At 38.3% G+C, this 22,833-nt stretch overlaps 1 protein-coding gene across 2 annotated transcripts; it reads right to left on the bottom strand.

Annotated features, from left to right (window-relative positions):
* Window positions 1–820: 820 nt before the first annotated feature.
* On the bottom strand, window positions 821–17,274 carry WASHC3 (WASH complex subunit 3). 2 transcript variants are annotated; one of them, XM_054803404.1, is made up of 7 exons: window positions 17,106–17,274; window positions 15,315–15,413; window positions 12,973–13,038; window positions 11,430–11,558; window positions 10,034–10,144; window positions 5,971–6,035; window positions 821–2,609 (listed from the first exon to the last, which is right to left on the bottom strand). In XM_054803404.1, exons 1-7 carry the CDS (start codon window positions 17,154–17,156, stop codon window positions 2,525–2,527), a joined length of 606 nt encoding a protein of 201 aa, XP_054659379.1. In that variant the 5' UTR covers window positions 17,157–17,274; the 3' UTR covers window positions 821–2,524. The 2 variants fall into 2 exon arrangements, with proteins under 2 accessions (XP_054659379.1, XP_054659389.1); XM_054803414.1 differs by having other exon boundaries at window positions 10,034–10,141.
* Window positions 17,275–22,833: the final 5,559 nt, after the last annotated feature.

Below are 22,833 nucleotides of genomic sequence, written 5' to 3'. Positions count from 1 at the left end.
CTATGGCTGCTGATGCACTGAAGGCAAACGGAAGGTTTTATCGGTTTCTCCCTGGATCCTCACAGTTCAGACACTTGGATTTTTACTGTGCAGTGCGCCACCGCTCCAATGGGAGAGGAGACACAGTGGCAAGATTTTTCTTAACATTTCTGCAAGCCTACCAAGATTGCACTATTCCAAATGAAACAGCTACCCTGAGAAAAACCCCAAGTCTTAAGCAATTAAATTCAGCATGCCTATTAATGAAATTGTTGCTCTGTGACATATGTGTATATAGTTACCAATTAATTATCCCTCATTATAACAAGTGACAGTAAGCTAGAGGCTTTCTTTTCCATTTCACATAAAAATACATCTGTAGGGCTGTAAAAGACAATCCATTTGAGTTTCTTCAGACTCAACTTACTTTACACAAAAAGCTTCTTCAACATGATAAATGGCAGTTGTACCTCCTTAAATGTGTTTTATTTCTTTAAAAAAATAATTAACTACTATGTCTCAAGTCAACTCTAACTCATGCTACTTCCACACATAGGTTAATATCAGTTCAAGAGTATCGAACATACAGTTCTCATCAATTTTGGTCTTCCTTACATTTTCTTGTTAGCGTGGCAGCTCTGGGATGTTCGGTTCTCCTCTGGTCAGAGTTCTAACATGGCTTAGGTTAAACTCCAATCCCTGTTTTCAAAACTCTCCCCTTCAGATAGCAGACTGACGCACCTTCAGCATAAACAGTTTTGGAGAAACATGTATTACAGAGACTCCAGAAGAATTCTCATCATGTTTAAAACAATATATGGGAATAAAATAGAACCACAACTTTGATTTACAAAACATAGCTTTAATTATACAGATTGCTTCAATGAGTTTTCAAATATAGATTTCAAAAAGTCACCAGTGTTTTAATATATGCTTTCTGAAATAACATTATAACATTTACTTTTGAAATACTTATTGCTAACATGTTAATATTTGCCAGGTTTTACCAAGTGTTAACTATTGAATATTTTTGTTTAAGTGTTCAATAATAATTAACTCATCACTGAAATGCCATCTCTAGACATTTGCTAGTGCATATATGCTTTCATATGAATTCAGGTATTACTCTGATTTACAGGTAGAGCTTAAATTTGTCTGCTAGATTCAAATGGCAGCCATGCTTAAGTTATAAAAAAAAAAGCAGCTAACATACTGAAGTGGCATAAATAACTAAGAGAGAAGATAATGACTCGGTCATAAAAGCTAACAAATTTATATACTCAGAGCTTCAGTTATAGTCTTTTCTTGGTCTCAGGAAGAATGTGAAATACCAGAAAGTGAATGATTGCCTGGCCCACAGCATTCTGGTATAATCATAATAATCTGGGGAATTCAAATAGATTGTTAAGAATTTCATGTGGAACAAATTATATTAAAGAAGATTCTTTCACGAAATGTCATTTTTGACTCATGCAGTAGATTAAGCACTTTGGAGGGAAGCCTTCAGGGCCAGTCAGGCTCCAAGTGGATTTCTTCATATTTTTCCCCAATGCACACCTCAAGAGGTAGCAAGGTAGTTTCTTCATTATACAAACTGAATTTTGACTTCTTTGCTGAATTTATCAGCAAGGGCACCAATTTGGAGATGATTTCTTATCCTATGCAAACTGCTCAGCCACAGCTCCTTTCAAACAAGCCCAAGAGCAGCCAGAAAGTGGTTTCTACTGACCCATGTGACAGTGAGCAAGTGGTGAGAATCTGGTATTCCATTAATAATCTCCCAGTCACTTGCTTCTTTCACAATGTTGTTTTCAACCAATCTTGCAATGTTTGTAGCTTTCTACACCACTGTAACCTGAATTTGGTAAATGAACTCTTCTACAGAGGAGGAATTTCATTAACTACTTTGTACAGACTCTGACGTGAAATTGAGTATCAGGATATACTTTGAAAACAGATTCACATTGGGCTTTAATATATTTTTCACTTCTATTTTAGTTTCTCTCAAAACAGAGTATCACTAATTTGCAATCACCATAAGATAGCTGACTTCCGTGTAATTCTTGTTGTGTCACTTCAGAATATAGTATATTAGAAAAAAAATACAGTTCATCAGATTACGATTTAACAATTTCATTTTGAAAAGTTACTTTATCTGTATGTTATGGGACAGAAAGAAGGCAATTTAGGTTAAAAGTGTTACATAGAATATCCAATAATGACTAGAATGCAGTCTTAGACACCTGGAGGTTTAGAGGCGTGGAATTTTTAGAGCTTTACAAAGTAATTTCAGAAGAATCAGAAAGGAATCTGAAATGATGCAGCATAAAAATTGCAAGGATCTCAGTACCAGTTTTCATGGTGGAAAGGTTCAGGTTGAAACACACTGCTTGTTCAAACTTTCTGGGAGAGAACATGGAGGATTTTAGTTCTTAAAAATGCTGTCGGATAAATCACCCATGTGACCCACGCAAAACCATAGTCTGCTACAGCTCCAAACACATTAGCACTTCACAGAGGTTTCCAAAGGCCAAAATCAGCCTCTTCAGTCACTAAATGAAGATTCACTATCAGAACTGTCTTCTGCTTTCCCATCATCTCCCCAGGCAGGCACAGGGGCATCTGGGGTCCTGCAGGCAACAAAAAACGTTCCAAGTGGTAAATCCCAGAAGGTGGCTGAGAACACAAGTGACTCCGCATGCAATGCTCAGGTCCTTTCACTACAATTGCATGCACTCTATATCCACAACATTTAACACATTAACTGTTTACGGTTTACAATCTCACACCTTATTGGTCTTGCTTCACTTACAACTGAAAGATAAACCCTAGAAACTGTAACTCACTGGCCATCAAAACTGCAGACATCAGTTTGAATGCACACCTTTGAGGTTATCGGAAATTATGACAGATCACTAAGAAGTGGCAAACACTTGTAGAAAGAGTTGAAAGCAGGCAATACTGATTAATTCAATTTTTTTTTTTTCAATCTTCAGAGGTACTAGGGCTGAAAGGAACATGCTGTACACCATTAAGCAGTGTAAATAGTACATGAAAAAAATAAGACAGGAAATGAGCAATACTGTATCCAACTAAAACTGTAGGGATAATTTAGAGAAGCAAAAAAGAATTACTCAGAGTGGAATTTGGCTAGAACACTGGGTTAAATTTGACATGCAAGAGCAGCCATGGGATTTTTATTGACCATAAATGATCAGATCTCTTGTATTTAGTTTTGAAGGGAATATTTAAGATGGATCTTAACATTGTGTCAAAACATTTGCTCCGCAATCTATTAGGAATGAAGGAGAGAGAAGGAAGCCACCTAAAGCCTAACTAACACTACTGACTGAAGATGCTTGCTCTCCCTGGAGTCTCCCTGCTAAGTATGTAATGAGTTTGACAATACAAGCAAGACTCAGCCTGGTAAATTCTGAAACCAAGGTAGAAAATAGACATGCAATTGTACTTGAGGAAGGGGAAGAATGATCTTCACAGAAACTAGCTTCCTGTATGATAGTTAACTGCTCTCTTTGATAAAAGATTACATTTTAAACTGAGCTGACAATTGTATTATTCATCCCATTATTATTTATCTTGGGGATACCCCTGTGTGACATGCCACAGAATTTCTTTTCCAACTTTAGTTCTGTTTATTATAATTTCTCTGTTGGAAATCCCTAAGGTATCTTTAAAGTGTTTCTAAACATTCTGGGTGCAAAACTGAGAAGTGCATTAAAGAACTGTAAGAGCGCCTTCTCCCTCCCCCCTGCACACCTCCAAAATAAATTAAGAAAACGTTTGCTTTCTCATGCAAATACCACTTCACAATATTATTCCTTGTTGCCGTGGTAATGACAAAACAGAAAAGCCGTGCAAGGACATGTGATCTGGAGAGAGCAGAGCAAAAACTCTCCTCTAGTAAGGAAAGGAAGATGGCAATGAATTCCTTTAGTTCACGAGGGCAGGACAAACTCTCCTGGAGTTGTAGACAGGCAAGACGGGAAGGGTAAAAACCAGTTAAAAATAGATAAATTGGGAGCTTGATAGAGTAGGCAGTTTTCAAACTCTGTAAAAAGTTGAGAAAGGTGTTATAACAGAAGTAGAACAGCTGAAGAAAGAGAGTATAAACAACTCTATATTATTAGAATTAGCATCTCTGCAGCCACAGAAAAAACACACTCAGTCACTGGCAAGCAGCTGAGAGAGTCTGCAGTAAGCAACTGAGCATACTGCAGTACGTACATTTTCCTAATTTTCACTATGATTGAGTGAGCAGACCTAAGGCACCTGAAGACCCAAGAAATGTGGTGTGAATGGTAAGATACGTATTAAAAAAAAGTCTATGATATCGAGACAAGAAAGCAAAAAAATTAAAAGAAAGGTCACCCCTGACTCCTTAAAATATTATGTATTATGCACCTTGCCAAATCATTAGCTTTCTTTAACCAGGTGGATTTGCTATACAGTTTTCAAACCAAAAACATTTTAAAGAAAATCTGCCTAAGCATTACTGTTGCACAGAATCTTTGAAGGTGGACTTTGAGACCAAACACCAAACATATTCTGTGAGCCCCAATCCACAGTAATAACGTTTCTGTCTTAACCTGAAACAGATGATCCACAAGCAGGTACTTTTTCAAAAAAGCTTTTGAAGTTTTAACCTATTATCTTATTTTCATCTACTATAAAAATCCATCCAAACATGAAGAAACAGCAGCATCTACACAAAGGTATAGACCAGGAACACAGCATAAGAAATACAACACATTTAACGCACATACAGTAAAATCATGTTTACATGTCTCAGACTTGCACAGGTTCTTACTTGTGTTTTCTTATTTCTCATTCGATCAGTAAAAACATCAAATGAGGATTAACTACTTTAGGCTTATTTAGACACCAGGAAGTAGCTGGGAGATAAAGTGACTCATCATACGACAATACTTCAGTTTTCCTATATTTTTATTTATTCTATTAAACAAGTCACTAGTTTAAGAATAAGCCTTTCCAAAATGTAAAAAGACTTCACTGGAAAGGCAAAGTGGACTTTCTAATACATTGACAGTTTCTGAAGAGGATGCCAAAGTGTTTCAAACAGTTTAGTGGCTATAATGTAAGAAAAAAAAATTAGTATTGTCATCAGTTTAACAAATCCTGTGAAATAGTACAGTAAAACTAAATTACATGTCAAGTGTAAAATAAGCCTAAAATTCATGCTTACGGCCACACAAGTAGCTTTGAAAATGAGTGTCTATTCCTAGTAGTCTTCACATCAGGTTAGCTCAATCAACAGTCACAATTTCAAATTGCTGACTTCAGTTTACACTGTCATTGTTGAAGTGAAGTTGTAAACTCCATCTACTGAGGGAATCTGGAAACAACTGTGCTGTCCGTTATGTATCCGGCAAAATAATATAGAGTTTGTTCTTGTTACTCTACGATGCTGACATTTTGTTATTGAAACATTGGAAGAAAATGTCTGGGAAAAACCTCATACTCTAAACAGTACAGCGAAAATGGCTACTGATGTATTTTTGATTCCTCATCGCTAAATGCACGTTGTCAAATGTTACCTTGGCATTGTTATATCCTTTTCCTTGAACTGCGCCACCTCTGCTTGGCTTGGAAGAAGCCCTCCCATTTCCTCTCAAGTCTGAATGGTACAGTCCTTCAATTTTCTGTTTGGGAAGGTGCAGCACCTACCCATTTATATTACGGTCTCTGTATCTCCTGGGCCTTGCCTTGGACTAGTCAATTCTGAAAAGACAGCTCGTACTTGAGATTGCATCCCTCCTCCTTTGGTACTGATGGCCCTCTTCAGACCTATAAAATACTGAAAACCCCTTTCACGGAAGACTTCAAAACCTGTTTTAATGCTGATAATTTAGATTCACAATACCATAAACAACCTTTCCTAAGCACATTATTTTCCAAGTTTTGTGAACACGTGGTTGAATTCCACCCTACTGAAAGTTACAAATTACTTACTCGAGAAGATCTGGATTTAGCCCTTCAGAAATCATTTTGTTTCGTATTGCCATTACGGGAACACCCTGTGTAGGAGGAGGAAGAATAATATGAAACTACTGGACACAAACAGATGAACTAAATTCCACAGGTTCTTTTAGGCTACACTTTCATACAAATTTACACATGTCACTTGTTGAACAAGAGCATGGAATGATAATCATCTCATTTGCCATCAGTTTGAACCTAGAAGTGAGAAATAACTGAGATCAAAGGCCCTTTTAATCCTTATATTTATGGCAAAACATCTAGAGAAAGTTGCAGGGAGAGAATCAGGGATGGACAGATGTGTTTGCAATTCGTGCAGACAAAACCAGGAAGCTGAAGTTATGTGTATGGATGAGAATGTGAAGAAAGCACAAAGTAGCACAAGGACAGCAGAGAACAGTTGTGGTAGAAAGATGAAGACGACTTGCACATGCTGAAGGTATAGCCAAAGAGGGAGGAACACCAGGAAAGTGCATCTGCTACAGCTCAGGAAGGATACCTTAAGGCAGTGCTAAAAATTGGAAAAGTCTTTAAAAAGCATGCAGAAAAATGCAAACAGGACACGAGAACAGAAGCACAATTTAAAAGAGATTCCTCTGAATACAAGTGCTTGTACAGTCAGGCTTGAATCTTCTATGACTTGTGGACGGATCTTAGCCAACTATGTACGTGTTAAAAAAAATTCCTTCCTTTCACTGCAAGTCCTTCCACAGCTTCTGCACTTTATTTTATTCAGCAACACCTAAACATCCCCTCATCTTGGATCGCATACCCAAGAACACTTTGACCCACGTCGCCTTACGAGATACATTCCAACAAACTGCTCCTACGTTTCCACTAGAGTTGCTCAAAGACAAGTTGTTGCTTTGCCATCCCCTGTTGCAAACCATCAGAAACACCACCTGGACCACTGCGTGCCAAGATAGGAGGGGAAAAAATAAAATAAAATAATAAAAAAAAGAAGATACAATTTCTGATTTCCAAGAGACAAAGCTACTGGTGGTCTAGGGAAGTCAGGAGAGGCCTCACAACCTAAATGAAAAGTAGTGTAGGATTCTTTTGGCACAGGACAAGTATCTGTTGTCCAAAGTAAGTAAAATAGTGATAAAATCAAGGGCAGCCATGACTAATGTTCCAAAGAAGCATGTGGTACTGGTGACAGTTGCAGTGGCTAACCTGGCAAAGTGCGAACTAAGCTAGCTCTCCTACTCTGTCTTCCTTGTGCATTTTCAGAGTAAGAATCACAATCAAAACTTTTGCTTGAAGATTCTGGAACAGCACACAGACAGGTACGTAGTTTTAGCAATCTACTAGGCATCGTGCCAAAAATGTGACTCAAATAGTTGTGAGGAATTAGCTTGTAATAGAATTTCTCAGTAATTCACAACTGATGTACACTACAAAGGGGAAAGCATTTGAGTATTTCATGACAGTTTAAAATACTTATTCTAGTATAGATTTGGACACCAAGGATTGACTGTCTATACACCGCCTTGTACTATCTCATGTTTTTTCCCCTCACTTGACAGCTTTTAGGGTTCCTTTCCCCAGCTCAGAAGTCACTGATGAAGTACTTACGCATCAATTCAAACCATGTGAAAACCAGATTGACTCAGACCACGCAAAGGAGAATTCGTATTTGCTCTCAATGAAAAGGAGCTTGGTATATGAACTTCTAAGAATGGATTGGAAACTGTGGTGTTTTTACGTTCATGTTTGGAGAAGTGTTTTATTCCAAAATCATATGCATCAAAATATGTAAGAAAACTCTCAGTACCCTCACGTATCACAGATTTATGAAACTAATCTTAAGTTTAATCAAAATGCACTTTAACAGTGCACTTTTTTCCTGAAGGAAAACAATTAAGATTGTACCTATATCTGTTTATAATACAATTAGGGCATTACAATTACTTTATCTTTCATACTTTCATAAGTTTTAATCTGGAAAACCAGAGCCTGATTGTCACCCTAAAACGCTGCTGTGACCCTAAATCTTAGTAAAATAAACGTGACAACTATTTTAAATCTAAACAGTAACTACATAGAGCATTCGGGTCCACTGAAATGGCACAGGTGTACTTTCCTAACATAAGAGCCAATACTAAATTCCCATCACATTTGTTTCTGCCCAGTTAAGATTTGAAATAATCCAAATCCCTACACATTCATACAGTGTATCCCAGCCCTACTCCCAGCCTGGTCCTGCAGCGCAGGAAGTGTGCAGGTCCAGAGAAGCCGCAGCGCAAGTAGCAATCTTGTTGCAAAACAGAGTTTGGTTCTCCATAGCGCAGGAAGAGGTCACACACCACCAGTGCTGGCAATTCCTGAAGATGAGTGCACTCTCCACGTTTGTTTTTTATTTCAGTCCTTTAAAGCAAGGATCAATCTGTATCAGGCCAGACAGTATCCTGGCATCTACGCAGTCATGTTTGGTGTTTAGAATCAAGTAAGAATATTTGTACTTTAAACATGAAGTTTATCTGAAATCATAGACTGCTCCTCTCACACTGTCAATAGAAGTGTTCTGAATATTTATTGTAGTAAGTATGATATTGCTTTTGTAGGGTTTGCTTAAATATTATTGTTGTATATTTTTAAAAATCTGAATTTAGTATGCTGAACTGCACTCCATTGAAATGAGTTTGTTGGTTGAACAGCTATCTTCAGTGTAAAAGAAATATCTCTTCTTGGAGCTAATTCTTAAATACTACAAATATTGTGAGCAATAAATAACTGATTAGTTCAAGCAAATCTTCAGCTAGAAACTTAATTTGGGCAAATAAATGACACTAACTGAAATACTTGACTGGATGAGAAGACAAGTTTGGCAAACACAAAAACGCACATTAATTTGTAGTATGTTAGTTCGACTTTCCTACCACACTGTTTACAACTGGCAGAAGAGTCACCAGGAACTGCCAGTACAAAGGATAAATGTGGAAAGTGAGATCTCACTCCTCTAGCAGTCACCAAAAAAAAGTCAAAGTAATTAGACCATCCAGCACTTTCACATCCACTTTGAAGCCTGGCATTAAATCAACACACTAACGTAGTGTTCTACTCTCTGCTACTACCCCACTGCTAGGTTTTCCAAATGGTTTGTAATAAGCTACCCATGAAGTGCCAATTTGTGATTCAAATGAAAAATAAGGTCTGGAACATCATCCAAAGTACCAAGCACACCGATTATAATAATTGCTCTGAAGAGGGAGTGAAACCATGAAGTTAATTTTAACATAAGCAACATTTTACTAATACTATGACATAGTCATATTTTCCAGAATGATAACATATATTTCTGAAGAAAATTTCCACTGACAGCTTGAAAATAAAGACAGATTTTTTTTCTTTGTTTCCAATCTCATTTTTAATTTTGTGGATGTGAAAAAAAGCTCTTAAAAATATCACCAACAGTCTCCCATTCACCTTTTCACCCCTTTATTAGTTTTCACTCCTGTAAATATTGAGATTACATTCATTTATTTCCTATTTATCTGTAGAACAGCCCACAGATAAAGAGGTAAACAAAACCTGCATCATGAATAACAGGAAACTGAAGTGGAACCAAGTAATGAAGCAATTCTTCTATCTCTATTTTGAACCCTGCAGAAATATGAAATACTCCTGCTCTGGGCTATACTAGCAAAGCTGCGTTTTGTACCCTACAGCAAAAGCAAACTGTAACCATGTCTGTGTGTAGGGAATGACACCAATTCTGCCAGAATGCAACTTTCAGTGCCATCTTCTGGGACTCCAGCTAATATCACTCTGCATTTACACATCTTCACACCTTCAGTTCACAAGTATATTGGCGAATTTTGCAGAAAGATCTTGCCTGAAGCAGTCCGAGGGAATGCATTCCATCAACTCATTTATTAGAGAAGATGTGCTAGAAATATTGTGATGTTATCCTAGCTTAAAGATTACTGATGCAATATACGTCTTCAGACACTTAATGTTCCCTTAGAGCTGTGTGTGACATTCCACCCAAAAATAAGGGAGTACCTAAAGAATGGTAAGAGAACTGACTTACCACTTGTACCATTTTGAGATATCTGGCATATCTTGGATCCTTGGCCACAGTTCTGACGTTTTCCGTTACTGCCTCCGTTTTCTGTAACCCTTCTTCATGTACATTGTTCTGCTGTATACAAAGAAGGTAATGCTTTAATGGTTAGGTATGCAGACCATAAAATTTGTAATTTAAGGGTAAAGAGCAACTCCTCTTAACATCTAGATGATTCTGATCTACACTTAATAGTATTAGAGATTTCCAAGATGTATGAATACACAAAACCCAGCTCTTTTGTTATTGACTGTTACAAGTGTGACTTTCTACTTCTAGTCACAATTTTAAGTTATTGCACAATGCATGAAAAAAAAAAATTAGCCTATAATAGCCCTGTTAAGTTTGTTGTATTTAATGAATAAAATATAACTAATTTAAATGCTCACTTTATAAAAACTAATTTTTTAAGGATTTTATCTATATATCTCTCCTAATGGTCCAGTGCCTTTTTTCCTCAAAATATTTATTTGATTCCCCAACAAATATTTCATATAGATCATACAGCTTTTAAACTATACTTTCTAATATAAACCATTAACCTAAAGGACAACAATGAAATCAAAGAATCCTTGAGAGTAATTAATAAAAAAGAAAAGAACAATTACAAGAAGCTATAGTACTATTTAAAGAACAATAGAATACTTGTATTTGCTATTAAACTAACCATTTGAAAGTAGCATTGGAAACCTCCTTTCAGAAATATCTGTCCCTACTGTCATATCAGAGAGAAGGAACATTTTAAAGAAAACAAAATAACCAGGAGTCATTCTCTAATATGACTGAAACATGCAATGCTAACTGTCCATTCTGCCTCCAGTGTTCTGGCTGCAAATTAGAGTTACAATCTTTAACAGGCAGGGAAAGGCAGGAGAGTACTCCAGCTACTTAATGTTGATCACTTAGAATAATTTGGTATTTTCTGCACATAGATGATAATATATAGAAAACATTCACTGTAATAACCTCTTGACAATAAAGTGTGCCAGAAACTCCAATTTAAGCTGAAAGCTCACATTCTAAAGGAGAGAGAAAAGAGTTGGAATTATGTGATTCGAATGTTAATTTTCATTCATGGCTTTCTCAGTCCTCTAATGTAATTCACATTCATACTTTAGCGTGATTGAAGAAGAGGAAGCAGGCATTTACCAGCAGATTTGAGTTAGTTCTAATTATTTAAGTCACATATTCAAGAAATAGGATACCCTTTTTCATTTTAAGTCACTCGTTAAAACAGTTTTGTTAGTGAAAAATGTAGTTTTAGATCTTTACAGGTGCTTCCTCCACGTATTTCCAAGGAGACCAGTAACTTTACACGGAAAGGTGTATTCCTTCAATGTATTAGTTCTGCTTCATTACTTACTCCAGATTGAGGTGATACAGCTGTCTGTTGGTCTGTAGTAGCTTGTGCCACAGGACCATTTGTAACACTATTCATATTTGCACTGGACACTTCAAATTTGACATCTTCTAGGCCAGGAATAGAGGATAACTGAATGTACAAAACATCATCAAATAAGCAATGAGCATATCATAAGTCTACGTGTACAATAAAATCTGCAGAATGCTGCTTACCACATATTCTCCAGGTAAGTTTCACATTAGTAAAATTGTAACTTTTTATCACTAGTTTTGGCATTTTGATTAGCAAAAAAATAATAATTTTCTATTCAGGTGGCTTCTACGACAAAATCCCCAAAACACGCCATTGGAGCTTTCACTGTTATGCAGGGTTGTGGTGCAGGAAAGGCTTCAACGCCTTCCCACCATTTTACTACTGCACTTATCAACCACACAAGAGCCGTGATATCTTCTTTGCTACTTCCTCTACAGTGAAAGAAATCATGACAAGAACAGCTCTATTACCTAACAGATGGGCCACTAGTTACAGATTTTGCAATTTTCTACATCTTTCACTCTTTTAAGGAAATGCTGAGAGTGGATATTAAATATGCTGCATATTTATTTGAAGGAAATTCTATTTAATGTGATTATGAAGAATTCTGCAAAAATTAACAATACTTATAATTTCTAAATATTTTGAAATAAGTAAGAGTTAGTAAGCACTGTTTGTACTATTACAGCTTTTTTTTTTCACAAAGATCTTAATGAATGGTTTCAAAATGTCCTACCCCTGCTCCCAGAAAAGCCAACTGAAATTTCTTCCATCATTACTGAAAGAAGGATTGGGTAAAACTGTACACTGCGTGATTTTTTTGGTTTGGGTTTTTTAATATTATTTTATTTTTAGCAAATTAATGACTATAGATTATATCCTTTTGTCATTTTAGCTAAAGAAGATACATGAGACGCATTTCTGTTAGCTTAGATCCAATTCAGGTCACATTTCAGTATCAAAAGGTTTACAAGGTATCTATATAGTTACTTATATCAGTTGAAATCCCTACAGTCCGGTAACACTTACAAAGATACTTTTCCTTTAGGAAGGGGGCAAAAATTTCTTATTAAGAGTTTGCAGGGCAAACGCAATTTCATTCTGCAACCCTGCAACAGAAGTTGCATATTTTAATACTGGAAAACTTCACTCCATTTTCTTAAAACCAAACATTACAATAAAATCAAGACAAGTAAGCTGCCATGTAGTTCAGTTGCCCTTTCAAGACCTAAGTGCTCCTTTCCTGTTCAATACACTTAGCAGAGACAAAACCAACATTTCCACTACGTGCTGTTGGTTCCTCTCTTCCATATCAACTGCATGTTCAAATGTTACACAATGTAAGTGGCAAGGCATGCAAAAAGAGAACTTGCCATGTGAGCATTTAGTATTTGCTCCTTTAAATCATTATGAAAACGTATTTGCTCAATTCAGAGTATGAAAGGGAAGCTAGTTCACATAATCTAGGAGGCTGTCACTGTTAGAAGACAAAGTCTGTACACATACAAACCTTTGCATCCAAAATATTGAGTGTTGTTTCAATTTGTTGGATACGGAGAGAGAGCGCTGACAATTTCTAGAACAGAAAACAATTAGGAGATGAAAACACTCCCCTAGGCCACTTGTACATATAAACCAGTCCACATCTAGCTGAATAAAATCACTTTTGTCTTCTACCTGCTGAAAGCAGAGTAGAGTGTAAATGAGATGACAACATTATGAAATAAATGAAGCGATGACATCCCTTTTTAGTACAGCAGTTACACTGGTTCAAATTTTAAATAATTTTACCAGACAATTAGTTTTCTCAGATAATGACTAGCAGAAATGAAGACAGACTAAGTACAAGAGAAAGCCAAAGTAAACAGGGTATTACTTGGGGCAACTGGAGAATAATGGTAGACATATTGTACTCTTGCAGTTACCAAAACACCTTTCTTCAAAGCTTTTTCCAAATGTGGAAGATGAAAAGATGTGATGTGTGTGTAAGTAACAGGGCAAATACAAAGTAGAAAAATCTGATAAAGAATACAGCAGGTGATTGAAAGTCCTATACAGTCAAATTGCACAGTGACACAGAACTAACCAGAAGCTTTATATGCTCCAGGTGCACCTCAATCAAATTTTGACACTTAAAAAAAAAAAGAATAGAACTTAAGTTTCTCTAAATTACTCTAGAAGAACTGTCACTTTTTTAACTAATCACTACCATACTTCACCAGACCTGTCCAAGTGAAGTTGGCTAGCACGCTGGCTGGCAGATACGTACCACTGACAGCTTCCTGGCATGTTGGCAAGATTCTGCCTGGCTCTGAAGCAGAACTTTAACACCCTAAGAAAATGGCAGCTCTGCCAACATGCTAGAAAAAGTAAAAGGAGACTGACAGGAGTTAGTCTTTTTGGAGAGTGCACTGACTTGTTTACAGATGGTTCTTTGTTCATGAAGAGGAGTTAGTTCCTATTGAAAGGAACTATGTGCCCTACATGTAGCTGGGGAAAGGGAAGGAAAGATGTACAAGAGACAGTTATACAACTTTATGGGTCAGTTTGACTAGACAAGAGCCAAGAAATGTAGAGTTAAGAATGGTGTCAGCCCTAATTTTGAATTTCTGGGCTTCTGCTGATTTACACTGAGACCTTTCACATTAAAAATACCTCCTTTCAAATAGTTCATAAAGAAAGTATTTAGTCTCTTGGGTAACAACATGGTTAGGTTAACTAATAACTGTTTTATTACTAGATTTCACAGCGTTGCTGCGTGCTCAAGATGGCTTTAAAAATATGTGTTCTGATTTCCAAAGTGCCTATGTAAGACATAATATTGAGATCATGTGACAACTGAGTTTTGGACAACTGACAACTGCATCACCAAGCAGTTACACTGTCCCACGTATCAAGGTACAATAAGTTTAAAAATCTAGAAAAAAATCACTTTTTTCCCTCTGAAGCTCCATATGTTGATGTGGTAGCCAAATTTTATACTTGTCACGGGTCTCGCTCTAAACTTTACTAACACATAACAGAATTTCTCAGATTACATGGCTTAGTTTAATTGGATTTGAGTGCTGCCCTGGACCTGCTGGCTAGGGCTGTACAGTAGTCTTTGTTGAATAAACTAGCGAATAGTTACAAAAAACCCGCTAATGACAAAAAGGTTAAGCTCAAAGCCACAATAGAAAACACCTTTTCACAAGGGAGGAAGCACTCAAGTCCTGTTCAACGGACAATTCCAGTCTTGTCAGTCTGGTATATTTCTATTGACACTAAAGTCACCATAAAAACTTATTAACACTCAATATTTTTTCTCTTTTTTACAAGATACTAAAATTAACTGTTTCATTTTCCATACTAACCACTTGCTAAAAATGTCTTTTTTTTCCACATCAAAATTACCAGCATTCAGAGCTTAGTGTATCCCCCTTTGAAATTAAAGGTGCTAAAATCTGAAAGCAAGTTTTGATGAGATATCCTAACCCAGATGAGAGGGATACTGACTGTCAAAATGGTTTCAGCACCATAGGAATATGGCATCCTTCTTCCAAAACAAGATGATATCCACAGATGGAGCTGTTGAGAACAAATTCCATGTATCAAAAAGTTCAAAGACTGTGCCAAACGCAAAAGTTTAAGGAAACAGGATTAAGTGTGGTATAATCAGCAGTTCATGTGAATATCTTGGGGAAAGAATCTGTCTTAAGCACTTACTCAAGAGAAAACGTGAACAGAAAGCAGACTAAATTTTTTTGTTTAAGCTACCAGTATTATTGCATCCAAAATATTGAACTAAATGGTTCTCATTTCTAGGATATTTTTTATTGCATAAATTGACAGCTGGGAAAATAATAAACATACCTCTTCACAAACAGTAGAAAAGCGGTTGAGAAACTGCACTGTATGAACCACAAACTGGTTTAGAAATGCTACAGTTCTTTTCTGCTGAATAGCAGGAACCTGCATTAAATAATATAAGAAAATTAGATTATACATAGGTGTCAATTCTCACATTTGGAGTCAAAAACCTGTTAAAAAATACAAATGCTTTAGAAAAAAATATTTTAGAAATCTGCCTTAAGTGTGCTTGCTATGAATGCATATATATATATATGAACAGTTTTTTAATACATATATGTATGCATGTTCCCTTTTCACTAAAAATGTACTAACATCACAGTTGAAAAGGTGCAGGATACACAGGAAAGGCAAGAATACCCACATAAATGAGGGACTGTTATCTTATTTAAGAAAACACTTCTAGAGGAAATTGTGAACATTCCTGAAAATCGGTGTTAAATTTTTCAAAAACCAGAGAGGAAATCAGAATCTTTCCTTCTGAAGCTTAAGAAAGAAAAAAACCCTTGGTCATCCATACAAATACTCAGTTACAACCAACATCATAATAAAAAATAAAGAGTAGTGAAATTGCTGTCTCAGTCTTTAGTGCCCACCTGTACTTTTTTTTTATTTGTAAGCCCAGACTACTACATCTTAGTGTCACTCCTCCAAGTCAGATCCGATGCACACATACTTTTCAGACTAAAAGGTAGAATATTATGTTTGTGAAAAAAACTCCATCTGGTACTCATAATGTAACAGACAGTTGGCTTTTTTATTCAAACCGTTGTGCAAGACTGGAATCAGGAACAGTCACACAAATGTTTATGTATAAATGTATAGTGCCTCATGGTTAATTACCTTGGACAACTATCTGAGTCTTAAACTTCACACAGGAAATTACTCTATGGAATCATAATTGGTTAAAGTGAAGGATTTAGAAGGAGAAATATTTGCAGCCAAGCTTCAGCTGCACTGAACAACAGTTTGTGAATATAGTGTCTCTCTGCTCTTCATCTCTTCTTTGGTCTTCCATTTGCCGATGTAACCACTCACTACACTTTGCCAATCCTAAATCATCCTGATTTTCTGCGAGACTTCTGTTGCTACCATCTCAAATTTTCAGTCTGTGCACCTGTGTGGCAGGGTTTGCTAAAGTTCAATTCTGTGTTTCCAAAACTGTCAAACAGTGCTTAGGACCCTATGAGAAATTTATGAGGTAGCACAGAGGATGGAACGATCGTTAGGGCAATTGCAACTGTCCAATCTTTATGCTCTATATTTGACAAACGGGGCTAAAAAAATGCTTTTGCATCATAAAAAGACATGAATAAGCACGGGATTTGCCTCACAGTTCTCAGACTGAGATGGCTTAGCCTTTAAATATAACGCTATGATAGAACTTATAGCAAAACGCCATTGGAAAACATTGATACCGCAGTGCCGGAGGGAGACAGAGCTGAAGACAAGACGAACCGCCTTGTGCCCCTGCAGCCCGGCCGCGGGAACCCGGCTGCTGTAGGAGGGCAGCGGCCGCTGCCGGCACCGCCTCGGCAGCCCCCAGCACATGCCCCCACAGGCAGCTCGCCTCGCCCCGGCAGCAGAGCACCGCGGTTGGCCGAGGGCGCCAGGGGTCTCCGGCGAGGCCGTGGCCGGGCTCAGGGGCGAGCCCGACCGCTGGGCCGGGCCGGGCCGGGCCGCGGAGTGAGGGGAGGGGGGCAGACGGGGCTCGCCCAGCACCAGGGCCAGCGCAGCCGCCGCCGGGGGAGGAAGCGTGACAGCTCCGGACCCCCGGGCGACCGCGGGCCGTACCTTGGTGAGGTCAATGCCGGAGCCCACAATGGGCAGCCCGTCCTCGTCCATCCCCGCGGGGCCGAGGCCGCGGGACGGAGAGCAGCCCCGCACCCGCCGGCCGCCTCCCGCCGCACCCCGGAAGCCCCAGGCGTTCCGTACACGACCTCGTCATCTCGGCCCGGAAACAAAACCTCCACTCAGGGCCTTGCGGGGCCGTGCTCATGGGTCTGCGCATGCGCGAGCTGCTCTCCCAACGCAGTGCATCATGGGGAGTGTAGTTCCAGGGAGGGAGCGAGCGGGCCAGCAGGGAGGCCGGCCAGAGCGCCCGTCGCCCCGCGGAGCACGTGCTTCCTCACCTCCTCCGGCCTCTGCCCGTCTCATTGTAGCCCGCCCCTACGGCAGGGCAAGGTGCAGACCAAGCCATCGTGGCTAGATGCTCCTGAAGTACAAATGCCCTGCTTTTCCCAAAACTTGCGTGGTTTGTTCCATAAATCGTCCCTGCCGCAGAGGGTGATGAGGGCCCCGAGCGTGGTCCTGCTTCAGATGACGTTGCCTCACACGAGTGTGGACATCACAGCCTCAGGGCAAGGCCCTGGATAACACAGGTTGTGAAGATAAAGCATCTTCCCCGGTGGTCAGACATCAAAGTAACAGAGAAAAGCCAGCAATGAAACTGCTTCTGTGCTCTTACTTATCATTGGGGTGGTTAAGGGCCATGCTTTGAATATGGAGAATAAAAATAACGAGCACTCAATGACCCTGGGATCTTCTGAGAAAGGCAAAAGTATGGCTGTAATCACGTCAGGAAAGGTTCCTGTACTTTAATGCTTATGCAAAAGGGAGAAGGGGGCTGTGGTAAACCTAGCTGTGGCCTAATGTTTTTTGTTTTGTTCAGCAATACCCATCACTGCTTTCACTTGACTCACAAGCTTAGGGTGTAAGTAGGGCTGTTCCTTTTCAGCCAAGGAACTGCAGAGGTACCAGGCTCCAGGAAAAGGCAGAATAGCCCGTAGGTTTGCAGATGTTCCCCTGAAAGAACACCCTAACTGGAAAATAACCAACTTGGATTTTTATCTTCAAGTGGTTGCTTGTATTATTTTTCTCTATGACAGATTCAAAGGACGGATCAGACCATTTAGAAGTGGGGTCCCAATATGAACTCTTAACAGGTTGCATCATCAGAATGTGTTTCCCCTCTCGCTCCCCACTCACAGCTGCATGTACTCATTTTAACACTCGTCAGTTATAGCACATGGTGATCCCTTCCTTGAGGCAGTTCAAATTGCCATCTTGGTGGAGAACTATCGTTAGAGGAGGGCCTGTTTTCTGCTTGATTCACATGTTGAATCAAATCAGCCAGGGTGTGTTGAACACGTCTGGTGAGCAGGGTCACACAGTAAGACCTTGCTGGATTTGGTAGCAAAAAACCCCAGATAAATCTGCTACCTCATGCAACTTCGCCCATGACATTTCAGGAGAACTGCAACAGAAGTACTTTGTTGGACATACATCTGATCTTTTATGTTGTGCTTAATTGAGCTCTGCTGGCTGAAACTGATAGACACAGCAAAAGCTTAGGAAAGGGGCCTGATCTCCTGGTACTGCCCAGCTGCCTACCATCTGTGCTAATAAAATTTTGAATGTGGTATCTACAGTTATACACAGTTACATACAAGAGATTGTGAGCTGAACAGAAATGTGTAATATCTTGTATCTATCTTGTATAATATTAAATAATCTGGTTTCTGCATCTTCAACAGGCCTTCTTTCTATGAGCTAAGACATCTGTTCTCTGGGACTGATGGGCCAGAAAACCAATTGGTATCAAAGCCGTTAAAGAACAAGTCATTAAACATTTGAGGACATGTTGCCTCTGTGGAGAGGAACACGGGAACGGCAGTTGCATATGGATCATGCATCTAACTCTCAGGCTGATGAACTGTGAATGAAAGATGACAAATGTCCCCAAAGACATGTCCCCAGACAGACCATTATGCACGCTTGCATTTGTAATTAACCCCCAACTCGAACAGTATACGGAAATTGCATCTATTGGGTTATTCCATGAAAACTATCGTTGAGTCTCAGAATTTATTCTTGTGTTAGCCAGGAATAATCAATTCAGAAAAGAATCTATCCTTTGGGAAAGGGATGGGATGTCAAACTGAACACTGAATTCCCAGTTCTGACGTTTGGGCTAAGTTTTGGAGAATCTAGGCTAAGTAACGAAAAATCCTAGAATGATGATGTGTGCTGTTATAACACTGGAACAAAAGATTACCAACAGCTCAACCTGTTAAGTAAAACTTTACTTCATTTAAATTCTAAGGTTGTGTACTACTGGAAGGCAAGACAAATCAGGGTGATTTGGAGTCTTTGTTTACAGCAGTGAATCCAAATACAGTGTAGTGGAGAAAATATTTGGTGAAAATTCTTCATGGCTACATCTAAATACTGCTACATTAAATAAAAAAAAAAAAACTATCTAAATTTAGAGCAGTTAAGAACCTAGCATAATCTGAGGCTATCAGTAGGAAGCTTCTCATGTGATGAGATGAATAAAAGTGCACTAAATACTTTAATGCCTTGAAGATTAGAAGCCAAATGTGCTATGCTAATTTTGGTTTAAAATTTAACAGCATTCTTAATGTACTTCCAAATTATTTCAGTTTGCTAAGCATTTTAGAAACCCATATACAGAATCCCTGTTAGCTGTACACAGAGCACTTAGATCTGTTACTCAAGTTTACATAAAATTCTCATTTATGTACTGAAGCAGCTTTTCTTTGATTTTATATTTATTACTTTCATAACAGATTTATTACTAGCCTGCTGTCATACGGGCATCCTTATTAGTCTCTTACTAAAATACTATAGCAAAGTCTTTTTGCCCATACTGTTTGAATTATTGCACAACCTGCTTTTCATACTCTGTTTTGGAGCAATGACACGTAGTTGGCAATTTCTCACATCTCCCAAAGGACAGAGGGTTAGCCTACAAAGTTCAGTAGGTTAAATCTAGCTTATAGGAACTGTGCAAATTTCTCTTGGGCAAAGGAGCTGTTTGTTTTAATTATCTAAGTGAATTATCTTGCCACTTTAATTACCTCAGAAAAACCCCCTAAGTTATAGTCAAGAAGAATTAATCTCATTTACCTTAAGATGTCCATAATACAAGTTTTCCAGGCAATGCCACAGATATTTAATAATGTAAATGCTTAGTCAAATCTTATCTGAATCTCTTGGTCTGTAAAGCTGAACAAGAAATCTCACAACAATATGCTCTTCTGTGAACTTTCTGGTACTTCCTGGTTTTAATTTGGCCAAAAATACTGCATAGAAAAGTGCAACACAGCACTTTTTCTCCCAGCTGGAATTAGGAAATGCAGGGTATGAAAAGTGAAAAACAGAGAGTAGAGGAAAATGATCCAAATTTTTCCAAAATTTCTTCAAAAAATGTTTTAATTGAACTGGTTTGTTAAACTAGATCTATTAATGACTAAACCCCCAATGGAAGGATTTATGAAAAAATAATTGAACGATAATATCCAGATTTACAATGTGGACGTTTTGAAAGTGTATTTTGTACCCATACTGGATGATAAATGTCAAATTAAGGAATAAATACTGTGCAGTATGTAACTGCTGGCAGTTCATACCCTGCGTATGTGTGTATATATGTATATATATGCAGGCGTTTAAAGACACAGTCATGTAGCTCCACCTTTCAGTGAAGGAAAGATTAAAGACTGTTTAACAGTTACTGAAATGCAGTTCAGATGAAGATTAGTATTTTGAAGATGTTAACCTTAGAGATGCTGAGGCTAAGCTGGAGTGCAAAAGCTGTGTGTACAGAAAGCTGATCAAAGATTTGTCCTTGCCATTAGTAAAAAAATATTTTGTCTTGTGATTAGTATATACTAAAAAGTAAAGGCAACAGCATGGGTTTCAAAGCACTGAAACTGATGTGCTACGTATATTTTTATACTGCACAAAATCAGAGCCTGTTGTCAATTGCAAAACAAAACAGCACAAGCTGAAAAACCTGGCAAGTGCTACTGTAACTTACAACGTTCCTATGCATTTTGTATTCTTATATACTCTTACAGGTCCCAAGACACAATATTCTGTTAGAATCAGCACAGAACTCAAATAGCTATACAATTGAGAGGCAAGTTAAACAGAAACAAAAAGCTGATCCAAAAAAATTTCCAGACGTGGTGTCACCTGATCCTCCATAGGGGCAATAGTTGTTTTTACTAAGGTGGTCCAATGAACAGCTGAAAAGGTCAGAGTGTGGATTAACATTTTTTTGATTTCCCATGGGGTCTTCCAAATCCATGCTTGCAAAGGGTATTCTGGCAAAGATTTTTATATGAAACTGATATTGCCTCAATCATTTTTCCCTCAACTGAATTAAAAAGTCTACCTCAATAATTTAGCTATGTCAGAATATGTACAAATTTAGCAAACAGAAGGTTCAACCCTTGGCAGTTGAATAGGCTGAGAAATACAAATGTCAGGTTTTATGTAGGTTCATTAAAAAAACCCTAAAAAAACCCCCAAAAACCCCAGAAATTAAATGATAGATGGTTTGCAGTTCTCTGAAAATGGTTCTGAGTTTCAATTTTCCAAGCACTGTGCTAAGGCAACATCAGAGATAATCAGATAATTAATCAACTAATTATTCTGTTTTGTACAGAAGAACATGGGGAACATGCTAAAAACATTGCTTTTTTTTTTTTTTTTTTTCTAAATACCTATTTTATACTGGAAAGAAGTAACACGAAAAGCCTTGAACTTGGCAAGATCATTCCAATCCTTAGTAAATAGTTTTAAGTAGTCCTTAAAAACAAGAGTATTAAAAACAAGCATCCTAGGCTCCTGAATTAACAACAGAACAAAAGAATTTCTGCCCTTTGCCCCCTTGGGTTTTGAGCAATTCTAAATAAAAAAAAAAATCTTAGTCAAAATGCACCTGCAAATACCTAACGCAAATTGCCTTTGTCCATATGGGTACTGAGTATAGTGCATGATATCCTGCATAGCTAGGTGCTATGTAAAGCTTTGCTCTGAGAGTGGACAGAAAAAAAAAAAAAATCTGTTTCAGTTTCACTACACATCCAGGATTGCAGTGCCCCGGTCCAATCCTTCCTCTCAGACCCACAAAGATGTTTAGCTGTGCCTATGAGCCAATTAAACCTCCCATTAAGCCTGTACTCTCTGGCCAAACTGTGGATACGAGATGAACAAAGTGCTGTATCTTGAAACATCCTCCAATCTGCTTATTTTGCAGTTTAAGCACACACCAGTTGAGACTGGAGTGTCTTCCAAACCCATCTTAAAGTTAACAAGTTGTACAAGTTCTACCCCAGCATTTTCCAGTTTCCTACACAGTGGGATTTCCTTTTGGTTGCAGATATTCAGCCAGTTGCTTTTAACTCTATACTGCCCAAGCCAAAACAGGGAAAACTTATTTTATGGCTCTTGGTCAGCCAAGTCCACATGGCAAACACTTTGTGCGTATCTGGCAAATGGAACATACAAGAGTTCTACATTATATGGACTCCAAGGACCTGAGTCTTATAGTAACACCAGTTATTTGTACCTCCCTGGAAAAGGTCTCCGGGATGGTGGCAGGGAAGGGATAAGCCAGACTGCTGCTCAGTGCAGGAAGCGTATTAGACACAGTTAGTCCACTTGCTGCATTACAGGGGAAGACTGGTGAAGGTCCCTACACCATGGC

The sequence above is a fragment of the Grus americana genome, chromosome 1 (assembly GCF_028858705.1).
Source record: "Grus americana isolate bGruAme1 chromosome 1, bGruAme1.mat, whole genome shotgun sequence".
Classification (NCBI taxonomy): domain Eukaryota; kingdom Metazoa; phylum Chordata; class Aves; order Gruiformes; family Gruidae; genus Grus; species Grus americana.
This window is presented reverse-complemented; position numbering and strand designations above follow the sequence as displayed.